This window comes from Hermetia illucens, chromosome 6 (genome assembly GCF_905115235.1).
Source record: "Hermetia illucens chromosome 6, iHerIll2.2.curated.20191125, whole genome shotgun sequence".
NCBI lineage: Eukaryota > Metazoa > Arthropoda > Insecta > Diptera > Stratiomyidae > Hermetia > Hermetia illucens.
Window position 1 is genome coordinate 102,204,149 of NC_051854.1, and position 19,477 is coordinate 102,223,625.

Genomic DNA, 19,477 nt, shown 5'->3' on the forward strand with positions numbered 1-19,477 from the left:
ACAGACTTAAATACAGTCTGCAAACTAGGATTATTAAAAAATATTAAAAACTAAATTTTTGGTACCTTGTTAACCTTTTTTTTTTAATTTTGGTGTTTTTTACGGCTTCTTCAATGAAAAAAAAAAAAAACTACTGAATGAATCGCAATTATCTTAGTTTGCGAACCGTAGAAATATGTTCTGAATAAGTCATGAAAATTTCAGAGAATTTCGTTGGATAGATTTTGCGCTATGGTGGCAGCCGATTTTCCACATGCGGTTTCGAGAAAAATAGATGCAGTAAAATGCGATTTTTAGCCATAAAACCTTAATTGACCATTAATCTGCTATACCTAGTCCATAAACCTTAGATTTTTCGAAGAAACCCATGTACGGCCTTGGCTTCAATTCTTGTCCGTTTAGCGAAGTCATTCGAACATCATTCGGACCGATAAATACGAGCTTTATTACGACGATTGACATAAATCTGGCATGTGACTTACAAGTGTTTAACGCTATAATTTCCGAAAGACTCCGAATATCAAACCCCCCTTAAACATAGTTTTTTTTTTAATATAAATATTATTTGAATGGCTTAGTTACTTACTTCCAAACAAAAAGCGACGAAATTAAGACGACTAGAACTAAAAGTAACGAGAAAACTGCTATCATTGCTGATGTTTGTAACGATGGGCTGCTGTGGTAACTTGCGTCGAGAATCTGCAAAGAACAAAATAAAATATAAATCTTTTTTTCTTTATATTGTAATAATATGGAAAAACAGATATTTGAATTGCAACTGCTCTACATATAAAAGATACAGTATTTTAACAGCCGGTGAAGCATTACTTGCAGTGGCTAAGTGAGACAAACCTAAACCATTTATCGGGTAAAGGGAACTTCAGCCTTTCGCTCTTTGATGAGAAAATCTCAGACAGTGGTACTCTTCGCTTAGGGGAATGCAAAAGCTTTGACAACTGCCACTGGGCAAAACGCTTCTTTGTACGTAACCAAAAACAAGTCATCATCAACGACGCAACAACCGATATCCAGTCTAGGCCCCCCCAAATAAGGAACTCCAGATATCAAATTTTGCAACGCGGTCCACCAATTCGATATCCCTAAAAGCTGTCTGGCGTCCTGGCCTACGCCATCGCTCCATCTCAAGCAAAATATTGCCCTTATAGACTTTCCAAGCTGGATCATTTTCATCCATAAGGATCAAGTGACCCGCGCACCGCAACCTATTGAGCCGGATTTTTTATGGTCATAGTATCGCTCATAGATTTCATCGTTATATAGGCTACTGAATTTTGCATCCTCATGTAGACAGCCAAACATTCTTCTCTCGAACGCAGCCAAGAATTCGCAATTTTTCCTGTTAAGAATCCAAGCCTCCGAGGAATACATGATGACTGTTAAGATCATTGTCTAACCAGTAAGAGCTTTTACCCTCTGGTGAGACTTTTCGAGTGGAACAGAAGCATCAGTCGATTCAAAAATCGAGAAGCGGATACAATGTTTTAAGAAGTTGAAAAATATCGATAGCCTTGACTGATGTATAAAAGAAAAGGTCGGGCATATGGCATACCACTGTTGTCCGAAATACACCATGCCAAATGACTAGCATGAGCACAGAAAAACACTAACTCAGTTTTCTCCAACGAAGCTTCTGTTTGGAATTTTTCAATCATACTACCGGCTTGGTGTTCCTCTCTAAACCAATTTGCCCATCGTACTGTCAAATATTCAATCAAAATTTATCTTTGGGCAGTTTTTCAGAAAAGCGCCTTGGCGTTTCTCAAGTCTTTCCCAACAACATGATTGCTTCCAAAATGGTCAAAATGCAAGAAAATCTTACTACCAATTGCCGAACTTTAATTTACCAGAATGGCAATGGTCGTAAACAGTACAACTCTTCACAATTGTCTAATACTGATCCCCCCAATGGCCAATAAAATCAAATGTGATAGCCGAGCTGGTTCGCTAGGCACTCGACCTCGTTGCCTTTTGTTCGAGTCCCTAGAAATTTATGTTCGTCCTTGCGTTGGTCTGCTGTAGGCATATCACTTACATAGCACGGAATGCGGTGGTATTCAAACAGAAGCACCGTCTGATTGTAAATCCAATAAGGCAAAAAAAATAACTATACGAAACAGAAACGGTTCAGATGACCTATACTCCACGAAGAAACAATTAAATCATTCTCAGCAAATAGAATATCGATCTTCATTATAATCAATGGCTGACATCCGGTTTAAGTCTACAGCAACTGAAAATTCCAGATGTTCTGACAAATTCCTGGTATCCTGGCATACACCATCGCTCCATCCAAGGCAAGGCCTGCCAAATCTTCTGTCAATATAGATGTCATCCTTATGGACTTTCCGGGCAGTGTCTTCCTCTTCAATTCGGATCAAGTGACATTCCCTGGGGAGCAGCTTCGTTAATATATTTTCTTAAGTCTCCCACTAATTTCATGTGACTTATTTCCAATACTAACTGGCAGGCAGGCAGGCAACAATATACAACAATCTAATAATATGCTGTAATGACAAAATGGACTCCACTATGATCAGGCGACCATCATGAGTGGCCGGAGACGATCAACGAATAGCTATCCCAAAAACCTAAAAAAAAAAATGGCTAAATTTACGATAAAGGCCACCCGCACATTTTGAAGCTCCATTGAAGCGCTACACGTGCTTGCACGCCTCTCGGGAATGTGGGAGGATTCTCGAACACTTCGATCCCTCACGTGTCATTATATAAAAATTCACGTGCTCTTGCCGATGCATGGGTCAGCACCGAGTCCTGCAAAATTCTTAAACAAACGCGAGCACTCGCATGCACCTAACGAAATAAACACGAGCTAAACCTGAAAACAAAAATTAAAAAAAAACGGCTTGACCGCGGGCGTGGAGCCGTAAAACTTTGGACCCGAGTGCCGCAATCAAAAAGGGAGGATCCACGACGGATCACATCCTCGATCGATGTTTTCTCTTGCCTCAGATGTTTCGTGAGGTGCAGCCTCTGAGGGTCCCGCCTTCCTTGACATCCTCAAGCCATTATATTGGAGGATGTCCCTTGTATAGAAGTTTTGCGGACTAAGGAGGAGGAGGGAAAATGGGAATGCTCAAATTAAAGAAAAATTTATCTGGCATTCATCAGATTATAATTAAACTCAAATGTAATAATAAAAAATAGCAAAATAAAAAATTAAATACGGAGAATAATAAAAATTAAAGAAATATAAATCAAAAATTACAAAACTAATGAATCAAAAAGTAAAAAAGGGGAAAACGTTTGATCACCCTCGCCCAAAGCTCTGTGTGATTTGTTTTTTGTGCTAAAGTTTATTTTACTTCTAAGCTTTACTGTTTCACGTTTTATTTTAACTTCAAATCCTGTGTCCTAAAGCAGATGTCGCAGAGAACTTCGTTATCCATGTGGTACGTTTCGTCTATGTTCTCGAAAAATTGATGTACAGGCAATGTGACATTCTATGGTTCTACAATGTTAGCTACTCTACCATTGATACTCTTCGGCTGACCAGGTAATACCACCCAGTGCGTATCGTGTCTTTTGGCCCAGTTACTACCAACACTGGATTGTTGAATACGAAATTATCTGGTCGGAAAATTTGATCCAATGGTCCGCTAAGTACTGAATCCATGATGACTGGTTCTAAATCAACCAATACGGCACGCAGCACGCATTTACCGCCGAATGCTTCATTATAGTAGTAGTAGTTGATGTGTTTCAACTTTTGACTCACGGATTTATTTTTACAAAATTAGAAACCTTTTTAAGAACGTACGCTCTTTCTTTGAAAACACAATTCTCTGTCCGAGACTTCCTTAAAAAGTGAAAATTGCCGGTCCAGCTGTCAACCGATCTCGGTCCCGCGCATTTCGTGTCAAATGCACTTTCAATCGCCTCAACCAGGACAACCGTTAGGCCTGCATTTCACAATTTGACCCGATCAAATTTAAATGTAAGGTCAATGTTCCCTTTTGATCGGTTATACAATATTCGAACATTGTTATTATATACAAATTTATAATTTGTATATATAATAATTCAAAAAGCCCACGGACCCTCTTCCCGCCCAACCGGACCGAGGGGCGACCAACGCCCACATCACAGCGATGATGCGTTTTAACGCAAAGTGTGTGCAACCATGCGAAAATGTATTACTACATCCCGATTGTCGCAAACACTTCAGCCAATGACGCGAAGGTCCTACACTACAGAGACATGGATCTTATATCGAAGACAGTGCGGATCAAGACTGAAACCCATTAGGTCAGATTGTTACCGGACAGGCCTCTTCGGACTATAGCACAGGTTGCAAGGATAACTGCTTTTTGCATCTCCATGTATAGTCCAGCCCTAAGATCGAGTGTTTTCAGCGCTTTATGTAATTTCTGCGGGACTAATCCCGTCGCTGAAATTACTACTGGGACTACTTCGATCTTTTGTAGTCTCCAAGTCTGCTTCATATCGTCTGCCAAGGGGCCGTAGTTCCGGATTTTTTCGTGCTGTTTTTCAACAGTGTTCCGGTCCAACGGTACGGCTACATCGATTATAAAACACGCTCATTCTTCCTTCAGAAGCAGAACTAGATCGGGTCTGTTATGATTAACACTGTGGTCGGTGGCAATAGTGTGATCCCACAGTAGTTTGACCCGATCATTTTCCAAGATTCTCTGCGGAGTATACTTATAGTAAGGATGGTAGGTTGCCACTAAGTTATACTTCAACGCAAGGTTTTGATGGAGAATCTTGCAGACGGAGTTATGACGATTGGTGTACTCGGTACCGCTCAACATCCTGCACGCAGATGTTATGTGCTGGATGGTCTCCTCTTCACAGTTGCATAACCTACAACTGGAGTTGGTGATTGAGGAGTCGTGAAGAATGTACCGTTTATAATTTTTTGTTGGGAGCGAAGCATCCTGAATTGAAGTTAGGAAAAGTACACCATTTGTCAACCATTTCTTGGAGGCTTCGATGTCAATGCCTGACAACAACAAATTTTTTATATGACCTCCGTGAATGGGTTTCTCTTTCCACATGTCGATCTTCTGTTGGACTGAAGTAACATTCGACATGGGATCCCATTCTCTGCTTCTCAAGTTCAAAGGAGATAATTTATTATCTGCCATGACGGTAGCCTGATGTATTTGGCTAGAGGATTGTTTCTCATAGAAAAACTCACGAAGAGAATGCACTTGATTGTAGTGCAACGTTTTTAAATCAAGTACCCCCCTTCCTCCCTGATGACGTGGGATAGTGATCCTCAATTTTTCGGCAGCTCTATTGTGCATGTTGTTGTTTGCAAGAACTACCCTTACCCGTCTATTGACAGATTCTAAATCAGTATTACTCCACTGTATCACACCGAAAGTGTATAGAAGGACGGGAATGGCGAAGGTGTTGATTGCCATGATTTTATTTTTCCCGTACAGCTCAGTTTTAAGGACAAGATCCAGACGCCGTTCAAATTCCCTCAGCAACTTAGATTTGATTACTGCCACAGCAGGTGTTGTTGCTTGCAATATGCCGAGGTATTTGTAGATGTCGTCCGAATCCATGCCCTCAATTCGGATGTTATTTTGGCTGTATCCTTCGTTGTCGGTGTGTTTTCCCCGAACAATTGTTTTTATGCGACATTTCTCCAAACCCAGCTGCATGCCGATATCCCTGCTGAACTGGATGGTAATGTCCAGCAAGGAGCGAAGTTGGTTCTCGTCTTTGGCATACAATTTGATGTCGTCAATGTACATCAAATGGCTTAATGTACATTTCGACAATATGCCATGCTTGACTTGGAACCCGTATTTGCTTTCATGCAAAAGATGGGATAGCGGATTCAAAGCCAAACAAAACCACAGTGGGCTTAGAGAGTCGCCTTGGAAAATGCCACGCCTGATTGGTATCTCTCCTGATGTTTGTGAGGATACCGATAGCTTCGTGCTCCAATTCTTCATTACTGTTCTCAGAAGAAGAACGACATTCGGGTTGATTTTATACAAGCGTAACACTTGTAGTAACCACGAATGTGATATGGAGTCAAAGGCTGATTTATAATCGATGTAGGCTGTCGAGATGTTTCGTTTTTGGTGGACAGCCTGCTTTACAGCTACCGTATCGATTATAAGCTGTTCTTTGCAGCCTCGGGAGCCTTTTGCACATCCTTTTTGCTCCTCAGCTATCAATTTATGAACATCAAGATGTTCGCGCACAGAACTGAAGTGAAGACATTGTAGATTGTAGGAAGACAAGTAATTGGTCGACATTTTGAAGGGCAAGAGACACCCTGTTCCTTGGGGATGAGGAAAGTTATCCCCTTAGTGAAAAATGGTGGAACTAAATCAGGATCGGCAATCATCTGATTAAATTGATTTGCCAATATCCTGTGAGTGCTCTTGAACCGCTTCAGCCAGAAGTTGTGAATCTTGTCAACTCCTGGCGCCTTCCAGTTACCTGCCTTGTTAAGGGCTGCTTCAACGTCGACTTCAGTTACGTCAGGCATGGTCATTTCGGGGAGGGCCTCGCATGAACGCATAAGGTGTGGGAGCCACGCTGCTTCTAAATTGCTGCGGCTGGATTCGCTCCAAACACTTCTCCAGAAGTCTTCTGCCTGATCCAGATCGAGGTTACTTTCCCTATCTGAGTTGGTGAGATTTTTGTAGAATCCCCGTTGGTTCTGGAAGAACAAGGTGTTGTCTGTCCTTCGCTGAAAGCTTTTCTGATACCTACCGATGCGATTGGAGTATACCGCAAGTTTCTGCTTCAGCACCTCGAGGATTTCTTCGATTGGCATATCATTGGACAGATGGTAGTTTCCAATGATGTTCGCAACGCATCTGTGCACTCTTGGTGATAGATTTCCAAGGAGTGCTTGCGTCACACGACCAATCTCCTTTCTCAACTTTTCGACTCTTTTGTTGAGTCGAAACACCCAGAACGGTAAAGTCCTTCTGCGCATACCTCTGTTATTCGCTCTAAGATGTTGGTTATAGACACTAATAACCGTGGCAGCTGCAACGTAGATCAGGCTTTGAACCTCTGTAGCAGTAATCTCGCTAGCCAAAGGATCAGCCAAAATTCTGTCAACGGCAGCAATGATGTTAGTAGTTGCCGAAGTAAACTTCAGTTTTGGGATCTTTGGCCTAGCGTCTGGGAGAATCTCAGCATACTCTGGGAATGCGACCTGGAATGCGGTCAAAGCCTCATTAGAAATTGAGTCAACATCCCCAGTTACTAAGCTTCTCCTGACTACTGGATTCATGGAGTGCCTTACAGGTGGAGTACTTGTGTCACTCCTTTGACTAGTCCGGTAATTTGATGACTCCAGCCCGAGCTCAAGTGAAACCTCTTGAAAGATTTGTTGCCTAGTTGGTAAGGCAACTCGGTTGTTATTCACTATCACCCGGTACTGGTTGACGACGTTGTTCCGGAACATGACTTAGCTCCGGAAATCGGGTTATGAACGCGTCATGTAGTCGATGTCTGTACCCTGATGGATTCCGTTCCAAATCCGTGACACGGTAATAGGCGCGGACGATAAATTCGTTGAGTTGGTTCGTCCAAACCATACGACGCCTAGGTCTCCCGTCCCTGGTGGTTGACGACATAACCGCCAAAACATCCAAGGGCGAAGAGTCGCTCTGATGTTGTTGAACGACCCTTAACCGTATTAGGTACTGTCTTCGTGTCCCTGGGGTCCCATTAATAGAAGTTAAATTGTTTTCCCCAATTTTATTCCCACGAGTATTGGGGAAGCAGTCAACCCTGCAACAGAGCCCCAATGTTGCAATGCCCCATGGTTACCTCCAAAGGTAGGGAAGGTATTTGGAGGGGAGCCGCTGAAATACAGTGTAACGTCACTGCAATTCATCCGATAGGCGCGTCGATCCCTTCACCCCGGATTACGGATTTGTTAAGGAGGTTTACTCCCCCTGAAAGGGAAGAATCGGTAAGGGAGGACGAACACAAAGGGAATCGTTCTGCTTGTCCGCGGCTACTTATTTACAAGATTAACTTGCGATATTCGTAGCTGACCCGGTGGGTCATGTCATTATCTGCAACCCATGACACGCGACTGGTCGCATGCAGCTCTGCGTTTGCAACTCAGGTGAGGATAAACCTGGTACGCCAGTATACGCCAGTATAAATATATAATATTTAAATTTTTTAATGATGATCATGTAAATGATTATCGAGGATGGGAAAAAGGAAATTGGGAGAGGTAGTACTTTACGGTTATAATCTTTCAAATTGCTGTTTCGCGTAATATTAAAGCGTTGGATCTAAGCAGAAAAAATGTTTATTGACAAACCTTTTTCTGCTCAGCAGCCTTGTCATATTGAAGATATACAGCGTGTTAGCCTCTTCGTCAGATATACCAGGAAAAGCACGCTCTACGTTCACTTATTAAATCCCATCAACCATAAAACGCCAATCAAATATAAATAATTCAACATTCACCCATTCTCTCAATCTCATGTAAATTTCAAAGATCAGGTACGTAAATATGAGAAAGCACTTTTGGTTAAACGGTCATCAAAATTGAAAAGTCCTTGTATCGTCCGCTTAATGAACTTCGAAGTGGTCCAGTGACCCTTGTCCACTCGTCCGAGGACGTAAACGACAACGAGCACATTTGTTGAATTCTAACCGAGACTAAAGACATTGCCAAGAATGAGGAAAATGGTAACAATAGAAAGACATCTTTACTGGAGTTGAAAATCTCTACATCAAGAGCACACATCAGAGCCATGTGTGCTGTTTTATTGTGTAGTAGCTACACACTCGCGTATATATGGAATTTTCAGTTGAATAGGAAGACTCCTGGTCAGGGCCCGATGAGCTAGAGCTTCCCTCAGAACTTGGAGCGGAAAGAAACGAATAGCAGTCTTTACAATCTCATTCACAATAAAAGTGGGCACATTATATAGCCCAGAACTGAGGTATTACATATATTTGCGTATGTCACACATTTTCGGTTAGTTTTATAAACCATAGCCCACCGAATCTAGAGAGAGGGGTTGCCTTCACGACGACATAGATAGAAGGTAATGGGCTCTTTCAAATCCATTAACCATGCGATATTTCAGTTGTCCAGGAATAGGCAAAGGACCCTTGGCCTCTTCAGCACATGTTCCTTTACTTGTAGCCATGGTTAACTCAAGGACAATAGCTATCCTTCTGCCAGACGCCCGATACAAGTATCTTGCATATGTGCTATAAAATACGGTAGTACCTACATATAGATGGGGACTAGCCATCCTTGATCTCGAATAAGATTCTGAGAGTTATTTGCAATGAGGCTTAAACCATCCATAAACTAGAAGATGAGATTGCCTGGAATGGTCAGGATTAGGTTTCCGTTATCCTTAAAGGGCAGGTGAAGCTATGAATGTAAGTTTGGGGGAGACCAACAGAAATTCAGTAATTTCCAAACTTTTACTTCAGGTATAATGGCAACGGATTCCGTTGTTAATACGATGATAATGCTGGAGATTAAGTTATATCTACATGCTTCGACCGCCTTTTAAACAAACAGCAGCCATCCAAGTTCTAAAACCTTAAAGCAAATAAAGCCAACTTTAGAATGTTAACTCAGATTAGAAACTTGACTTCCAACGAATAGAATACACGAAGCAATACTGGCATGACACTAATGTCTGGGAGGACACAATTCGTTGTGTCTGGCCTGATATTCGGCATTTATTTTACTCACATACCCGGCATTGGGGTCCACCGTCGTCGGTTTCCCACTATCACACATGGCATGAATGCGGTAGGGCAAGTAAAAGTCGATTAGTGTTAAACAAAATGGTAAATCCTAATTCTAGAAGTGAAGGGATACATGTATCTTGTGTTGACCTATTTCACCCTCATTCTCCCCATTGTGACGGAAAGTTCCGGTTAGACAAAAGCTTCTCTGAATCAGAAAACTAAAATGGAAATTTTTGGATGATTGTCACAAAGAGTTAGACCAGTCCTCCGACTCCCAGTGGAGTTTCATATGCCTATGGAGAAAAATCATACAAGTGTAGATAGCAACATTGTTCATTTGAAATAAATGATTCGGGTTACTTTGCCAGATGTGAACGATGACTTCCATTAAATAGAAGTTAAATGTGTACATTTTTATCATGGCGGAATTTGGTTCCAACTGTGGAAATGGGTGGGGACGAGATCAATAACTCAATTTGCTAAAAAATTCAGTTACATAGTTCAAGTGTAGCTCCTCGTATGCCTCTTCAAATTTTACTATTCATGGAAAACTGGTTGCGTTGAAAACTTTTTTTCACTGCTTGCATCAGCGGAAAATTTGAAAATGCTACTACCGCGTTTAAATAGACTCTGCCCTGGTTTATAAAAGCAATACATAGTGTTTTGACCTATGACCTTTTGACAGGAAAAAATGGAATACAAAGATATTGAATAGAATTTTATTGATTGGATTTCCAGAAGTTGGAAATGAAAATCTGCAGCAATCTATTAGCGGGGCGAGTTGTCATTCATAAGAATGGATTTCAATTGAATCGTTTTCAATGATTTGAAGATGAACAAGGATAAATTGACCTTTTCGTTGATTGGTTACGGTTACGATTCACGATCTGAAAAAAATAAAGAAAGTATTAAACATTTGTCCTCGGTGTCCTCGATGTCACGGTAGTAATCATCCCGTGATGTCGAGGACACTGAGTAACTCCATTAGATGTTTTTCGTCATATTCAAGCGACGAATTTTCAAGTCTTCCGCCTACACGCATGATGGTTTCGTCGTTGAGAAAGGGTATCTGACTTTGAAAAGGGCTGTTGAGAGGCACCTTTTGATAACATTTGTGGCTTTGCTGCATATTTTGAACGATGATCCTTAAAACGTGATGCATCACTGCTGCAGATTTGATTGGCGAGCCTCCTTCCAAATGCCTGAACTTCAAAACGTTCGCGATGATACCTTGGACCCGCCGAAATGAATTGCCACGGTTGATAGAGTCTAGAATGCTAAGCGGGCTTGTGGTTGTGTGTGTCATTAGGCAGAGTTTTTTTTGGCCACTATGATTCCAATTTGTGTAAAAATAAGGGACCACGCGAAACTTAACACACAAAAGTCATACAATGACTCATCATCATCATCATTAACGGCGCAACAACCGGTATCCGGTCTAGAACGGCCTTAATAAGGAACTCCAGACATCCCGGTTTTGCGCCGAGGTCCACCAATCCGATATCCCTAAAAGCTGTCTGGCATCCTGACCTACGTCATCGCTCCATCTTAGGCAGGGTCTGCCTCGTCTTCTTTTTCTAGTTTCCGCTGAAGTGGGCATCTGTCGATCTTGATCAGGCAGAACCTTTTTCCCTCGGATGTAACCAAAGACCTATGGGGTCGAGATGGACTTACTCGAAACGACCCGCTGATGGAAAAGCTCCTCTGAGTGTGAAGGTGTACTTGTGGATCTTCGATCGTTGGCAAGCTGTGCAAGCTCGCATTCATTCTCCAATATCGTGATTCATGTTTAGCTAGAAGTAGCGTTGAGAAACAAGCATTCGAGCAGCTCGGATCCCTGGGAGGCTGAGCCCATGAATGCCGTCGAAGATGCTTCTTCTGAAGTCGGCTGGCATCCATCCATGGAAGTCAAAGGTTCGGATTACCCTGTAAGTCCCGTAAGGATGAATGGTCTCTCCATGCGCTGGCTAGTCTAGTTGCATCTTTAGGTAGACTTACTTCTTCCGCCCTGGGAAGTGCATCGGTGACTGTGTTCTTGTTTCCGTTCTGGTGCATTATGTCGGTGGTGAATTGGTTAATGTAGAGTTGCCTTATTCTCCTTGGTTCGGTATTTTTTTTCTGGTTGAAAATAAATTCCAAAGATTTGTAGTCTGCGCGGATGGTAAATTGTCTGCCTCCAAATAATTGCTGAAACTGACGTACGGCACTGTAGATAACCAGAAGTTCTCTATCACACGTAGAGTACTTGCTTTGAGCTTCGCTGAATATCTTTGAATAAAACCCAGGCGGTTGCCAAGTTCCGTTGACTCGTTGGTGAAATACAGCTCTCATACCGTGATCTGGCGACCAAAACACATTCGAGTGAATTCGAACAACCCAAATGGCGTTAAAATTACAGTTTTGTGTATGTCAGCAGCTTCTATTGAAATCTGGAAGTAAGTTCCTTCCAGATCGAGCTTAGAGAAAATATATTTACCGTGTAGTCCCACACTGAAGTCCACTATGTTGGGCACACTGTACCTTCAGGAAACTGGGTGAGGAGATACTGGTTACCTTCTGGGACCATCGATAAATAGCTTTGCATCACACTTCCTTTCGTAGTGAGGCCGGTTTTGCTGTCGATCAGTTGTCGACGCTGGAAAGCTACTGCCAAAAAGTCGGCTCCTATGATGAGAAGCTCTATTTGTTCGACGACAAATTCTCACTGAAGCTGTCGCCTTAGGTTGAAGTCCAGAACCTTATTGGTTCTGCCGAAAGTCTTTATAGTTCTCCCGTTGGCTGCGTAGACCGTGTAAGACTCTGATGCCGGAGTTTTTAGGTAGGGGCAAGATTGAGAGTGCTGAGCCCGTGTCGGTGAGGTATGTCTTGTTTTTCCGCTTATCGTTGATGAAAAGGCACAACGGTATGCTAGTACCGGTTTCCGCCATTAACGTTGCTGAGTGGAGTTTGACTTGCACGCAGCGTGATATCTGCGTATTTCTATGCCAAATTTATGATGGTAGTAACAGTTGCCAATCGCACAATTTGGGTTTTGAACTACTGCGCGTCCCCGCGTTGTTTCGATGCGGCGTTCTCGATCGCCCTTGAATGCAGTCAGTGTACTGTGGATTTCACTTCCTCGTTATGGGATAGACACCTATCATGTTCCTATTGGTAGGCTCCTATTTAGAACTAGTGATCTATAACAGATGAGTAACTCCAGCCAATTATGTTAGTGATGCCACTCATCCCAAAAGAGATGAACAGCTACAAAAGTGGCGAATCACCATAGAACAATCGATGATGTTGAATCGCTTCAATTAAAGTCATAAAAATCAGTACCAAATATTACATCGCACAAACTAAAACGCTACACATCTAACTCAGCGAAATTTGGTGATCAAAGTACGATTTGAGTGAAACATCGACTGATGAGGTGCTCTTACAACCCCACAGCTGAGAAAGTGCACAGGTATGAAAGGGGAGGGGGTTGCTAACATGAAAATAGACAACACTTCGGCACTGCAACTTTTTAATAGGTAGACATCATCGCCATTATCTAACGGGAATAGAGAGGGGGAACCTACTCATACTCTCCCTATTCCGTCTTCTCGAAGAGTGAGGTTGGAAAATCAAACCTGGAGTTGCACAATCAAACTTCGCCGTCATGATATCAAACTACCCCCCCCCCCCCGCTCCTGGAGGCGCCATGCCCAGAGTTCTCTTTCGATTTTAGAAAGAGGCGCATGATTAATGCGAGGTCGAAATAAAGAAATTTCAACTGTGACTACTAAGTACACCTTACACGAGATCTGTTTGCCGTTATGACAAAGGACTGTATATTTGATACAGGACGAATACTTGTATTGGTGTTTGGCACTGATGGGAGTGGAAATTTGCCTATGGACCCTCAACGCATTCAGCAACTATGAGAGTGAGAGTCCTGTCTGCCCTCGTTTTCTTAAAAATATTTCCAAACTTTTATCCTTCAATGCCTTCACCAATTGATGTCCTTTAACTTGGTAAGAGAAGGAAATTTCATCTTTCAAGAGTTCGCAATTTTTCTTGCTAAGAACCCAAGTTTCCGAGGAATACATGAGGACTGGCAAGATCATAGTCTATAAGTCTACAATGACTGTCTCCGTTTTATCTTTTGGCCTTACGTACATCACTGCTCCATATGCTGCTTTCAAGGCATCTACAAATACGTGACGGTGACGTGCCGTATTATGCGATTAGTGTTTTGATGTCATCTAGGAACGCTAACGATCTAGATTGAATGGCTTGAGGTAGTACTACTATTGAGTTTCACCAATTTTTGCAATATAACCTTTGCGAAGATGATTAGTGGTGGCTATGGTTCCTCTAGTAATCTTTTCACGAGGCACGTCATATACTTTTATGGAGGTCTTGTCAACTTGTCCTTTGAACGCTGCCAACCAAACCCCAGTATCTTGATTGATTCGTCGTTGTTTTCAAATAGATTTAATTCTTTTTCTGTGTTCTCAAAAGGAATTATTTCAAGAAGTTTTGAGTGATTGCTGCTCCATTTATGTAACTTAAATTCACCTTCAGTCAACAATTCTATCGTTTGCTTCTGCATTTCGAGTGCTTCCGTGAGACTGTCTGCTAACATGCTATCCACGTAACAATTGCGTTTAAGTACTTTTGTTTCTAGTGGATATTTATGTTCTCGATCCTTTGCAAGTTGCTAAACACATTTGATAGCCAAATACGATGATGCTGTACTTCAGAAAATGAAAGGTAGAACTAGCGCAAAGCCATATCTTTCGATTCCCCTATGTTACTTGGATTACCAGCAAAAGGCAACTTGATTGTAAATCTGCGTTTCGTGTCGTTGTTTCTGTGAAAATAGCTTCAAATCTCTGTTCTGCGGTCGTCAAGGGTCGCCGTTTCAACTTCTTTTGATTTAGCCACTCTTCTTCTGATGGTATCGCATATTTTGGTCCATTCATGTGCACGTTGTCCACTTTTCCAATTACGATCCAACCAAAAACTTTTCTTTGTAGCATCGGTAATGTATCACCCAGCTTGATACATCCTGGACTTACTAGTTGATGCTAAAATTCCGCACCTAACTGTTAAATTGTGGGTCAGCCAGAACAGTATCTTCCGAAATATTCCAACTGGATACGTCTATTTATTGGCTTGGCTGAGGTGTAATTATCGTTGACAGCACATACGCATCTATTCTCTCCAATAATTCTCCCACTCAAAGATATAAGCTGACATGCTTACAATTCTTGTGTTTGAAACCACCAATACCTGGAATTCGGTTACAAATCAAGGCCAGCGGCAACTATAATTTTTTCGTTATTTGCTCGGTGATGACATTTATTTGAGAGCCTCTGTCCAATACTGCTCTCCACATCAAAGTTTTTCCATTGGCTTCCAAGTCGATCACCGTAGTGCCTCGTAGAATGTAGCTGCATGGTTTGGTTTTGTCGAACGCTGTTAAAGACACTTCATGTCTTTTGTAGTTTGTCCTTCGCTGATGTGTTTGACTTCTTGGTTAGCTGTGGTGTTCGTACGTTGTTCATTCGAATGTAGCAAAGTATTGTGCCTTTTTCCGCATTTCTTGCATCCTTTCGGTACACAAGTCGAGATAAAATGTCTTGATTTAAGATAATTCAGGGACAGTTTATTGGTCTCAATCGTGTTGAGTCGGTCGTCAGTTGAAGCTTTGACGAAGTGGTCCCAACTGTACAAAGGATGGAGTCCTTTCTTTACACTGAACACATGTTACCATTGTAGCAGACAAAAATTTTTGTGGCTTACTTTAGTTTGTCTCCTTCTTTCCTAGTGCTTCCAAGGTTTGAAAATAGATCTCCAGGAACTCTAGCAAATTCTTTAATGATGGGATCTCACGAGGGTTCTTCACGGATTGTTCAAATAAGGTGTGAGTAGTTCTGTCGACATTTTTCAAAACAATATGCGCTACGATCGGATCCCATTCACTTGTAGGAACGTCCAGATTCTCGATATTGGTTAAACATTCTTTGGTGATGTTATGAAGATTTTTTATATTTAAATAAGATTAGACTTCCTTGTGTTTATGTGAAAGTATCTTATTTAATTGGACTGCTACTAATAGTGGCTTGTTGTTATATGGTTTTTCTAGGATCTTCCAAGCTGTTTGATGTCAGTAAACCTCTTATCAGTTGTCCCACTTCGCCGGTTACATTGGTCTTAAGGCACCATAACTTTTGGCACTCTGTTATCGGCTGCTTGTGCACTTATTGCATGAATAAATCCTTGAACTGCATCCATTTGCAGTAGTCACCATCGAATCTCGGTAGTGTCACTTTTGGTAACTTGACATCAGTTTTGTCAGAGTCGATATGTTCGTTAAGTTTGATTAAAGTCGTTTATACTTGATCTTCGTATATCCCAAAAATCTGTCGTAGTCGTACTCGCTTTGGTCAGCATTCAGCTCTGCTATCTGTAGATCTAGATTTTCGATTTGAGACCATGTTCTGTTGATAGTCTCTATTTCAACAGTTGCGTATGATTTTGTGAGGTCAACCCGATTTAACAGTCGATCTAATGCCTTAAACATAATTTGTTGTCGACAAATGATTCTGGCGATACTCGGTGAGGTTTAAGCCCAAATACCTGAGTTAAACATTTTTCTTCTCTCAAGTATTTGGGGTTAAACAATACCCCCTATTGGAGCATAGTGACTTTCGATCTTTTAGCTACAAAAATTATAATAAACTAGTTATGCTCAACGCAATTGACGATAGGGAAACCTAGGAAGCGCTAGACAGGTTTTCTGGATGAAGAAAAACTGGAATACGCGATCGAAGGACTGAGACTATTGCAGATAAAAAAATCTGAACAAGGACAGATTTTTAAAGCTTTCGCAGCCCACAAAGGATTCTGCAAAACATCTATCCACTTTATAACGGAACGTTTACATTGTCCTACCACTGTTTCAAGTCCTCGTTAACTTCAACTATCTTACTGAGTTATTTCTGCGGTGTTATGAAATTGAGTACTGAGGAGTCCATTGTTCTAGTATCGTTCAATATGGAAAGCTTTTTAGTCGCTTCATACTAACCGCAATGAAAAAAAGGGACACTCAGAGAACCCTTCTGAGTATATTTTAGGAAAGTAATTCCTTATCTAATTTCCATATAAACTTGGTGAATTTTTCCGTTGTCAAAATACTTAAACTTTTAATTCAGAAATCTGGATTGAATTAAATCAGTTTAGCTTGGTCAGGATTCTGGCCCTTTTCACTACAGAGAATTTGGTTCAGGTCATCACCTCAGTCACAATGCAAGACAGACAAATTTGTGACGTCATATCATTTGTTTGAAATTAATGATACATAAAATACGTCCTTAACGTGTTTCAAACCCAGGTGGGAGGAATTCTGTAACAAAAGCTAACGATAATAAAATACTCCTCTTTTGGCTTAGCCAGAAAAAATATCTTGAATTTAATACCTTTCTCATCCTCAATCATTACTACCTTTTCCTTGGATTATATTCTTTCTCATGCAACTTCCTTCCTTCCGTCACATTTTCCTCTTGGTCTCACTCTCCCCTCCGCTTTCCGTATTTATCTTCCGTAAAGGATGAAAATTCCAATTGTTCTCGAAGCACTAAAAACAGGACTAATATAATAAACCTACCACGATAAATCAACACTTGATGAGTCCCTTTTTAAGAAAAAAAAAAACACTTTTTCCTCCTTTTATTTTAGCTTTCTTTTCTATTCTCCTACGCTCATTGTTATTATCAAATTTCTTCTATTCAGGACTCAACACTTTCGTTGAAAGGGAAATACAAACAAAAGATGAAACACACAGCCAGATACATTCCTTTCTGTGGATAGATACGATTGTATTTAATATCATTTCTAGGAAACAGGACCAAGCAAAATTCGCTCAGGGACACAACAACAAGATAGGAAAAAAGCGAGAAAAATGTAAAACTTAGGATTTCTTCTACTGTCGTGGACATAAAGCTTTTGCTTTAAGATAAAAGAAAGATGTCCTTTAGTGTTGATGTAGGAGCTCCTAAAAGGGGGTGAGAAGTGACACAGTGCTCTAGTGCGCTGTAAAAATCAAATAATGTTGAGATTATCTTTCCGCACTAACTTTTGAAATAATTTCGATTCGAGATTAGTTTCATAAAGTACAGGAAAAATTGGACCTCGCCATAATCCACAAGCCAAAAGATTGGAATATATAGGAACTGTTCTCACAGCAGCTTAGTCTCGGTTTCAACATTTTCCATCCAATAACCATTGCTTGAGAATTTTCAATAATCAACTCGAAAAGTGCATCAATATTTTTTCCCGTATTGTGTTTTTACTCGCTTGCAAAACGAAACACAGCCGGCTCAAGTACAGAGGACGAGTCCAAAGCCAGATAGAGTGCCGGTGAAAGGGTTGAAAGAGCAAGTTTAGCAGACAAACTTCCACTTCAGACCGAAACTATTTAATCCAAAGGAGAGCATTTTCATTAATTTTTTTTTGTCGCTTTCTTATCTCGAGGTACTCGAGTCCACAACTACTAAAGAGTTTCGAAATTGTGGAAATACCGAGAAGGCATTTCCAGGTGACAAAAGGATGTACAGGAAGTGTGCATGTACTAGAGAAATATATCATATATTTTGCAGGTGTTGCACGGCAAGCGACAAAACAACAAAATTCCAGGAGTATGAACTCTGAAACTCTGGTATTTAGTCTTCTCTAGCACTTTTTTGATCCTGGCCCAGACTATCTTGTCCCACTTTTTCTACTTCCTTCCGTCGTTAGTTCAAAATTACTGGAACCGTAGATGACATTGATACAAAATGCCAACAACCATGAGGAGTAAAGGATAAAACAAGTATGAAATGCAGCTAAACGTAAATGGGAACACCAGCAATGCACCTTCGACAAAGCAATGATATTACGGGATAACCAGATTGTAAAGGCGAATGGAGAGCGCCAGTATAAAGGGAACGCAGCACATGACATTTAGTGCATAAAATCATAATGGTTTTCACAATAGAACGGGACGAAAATGTTGACTGAAGTTGGCATTAGCATATAGACGTGAGCCACGGTTCCAAGGATATTTTAAAGTATTAAATTATTAAATTCTGGAATTGAAATACGAGAAATTGCGACAAGGACACGGGAAAGGGTGATTTGATAAATCGGTAGCTTATTGCTGCCAAAACCAAGTGCAGATTATTGCAGAAACAGATGCATAACCTCGAACTAAGACTAGAATTTCAACCTGGACGATCTTGCATGCATGTAAACATGATACAAGGAAATTCCTTCTGACTTTTCCTGGAAGACATCAATCGATGAAGTTAAATTTTCGACTTAAGACTACTAAATATAGTGCAGAGATCCAGTGGCTACCGCTGACGGCTTGAAGCAACCTGCAAGCACTTCAGTGAAGAACCAGAAGGAGTCAGAATGACTTCTATTTGTTATGGAAGCTAAAGTCCCTACCAAACATAATAGCACAGTGGATTTGATTTCCTAACATGTTAAAGAGTGCTTCTTAAATTCACTTGCAGTGAACCTCAAGCGAAGTTGAGTACCTTACGTTTGTCAGAATACGAACAACGAACCAATTAAGCTCAGTAAATAGCAATAATGTCCGCAGTCACCCTTAGAATTAAAGACAGTAGCGTTATAAAAGACGAGGTTAGGAGTCCTTAAAAGACGTATCTCCTCCACACATATAAGGGATCCTAAAATTTTCAGAAAAAAATATGTTCAAAGTTTT

General features: G+C 41.0%; 1 protein-coding gene across 1 annotated transcript in view; it reads right to left on the bottom strand.

The window, feature by feature from the left end:
• Positions 1 to 19,477, bottom strand: part of LOC119659741 (putative uncharacterized protein DDB_G0277255) — a 249,163-nt gene that overhangs the window by 163,147 nt on the left and 66,539 nt on the right. Inside the window, exon 3 of the mRNA XM_038068003.1 lies at positions 587 to 699. Within this exon, the coding sequence (XP_037923931.1) occupies positions 587 to 699 (113 nt within the window). The remainder of the gene's footprint in view (positions 1 to 586; positions 700 to 19,477) is intronic.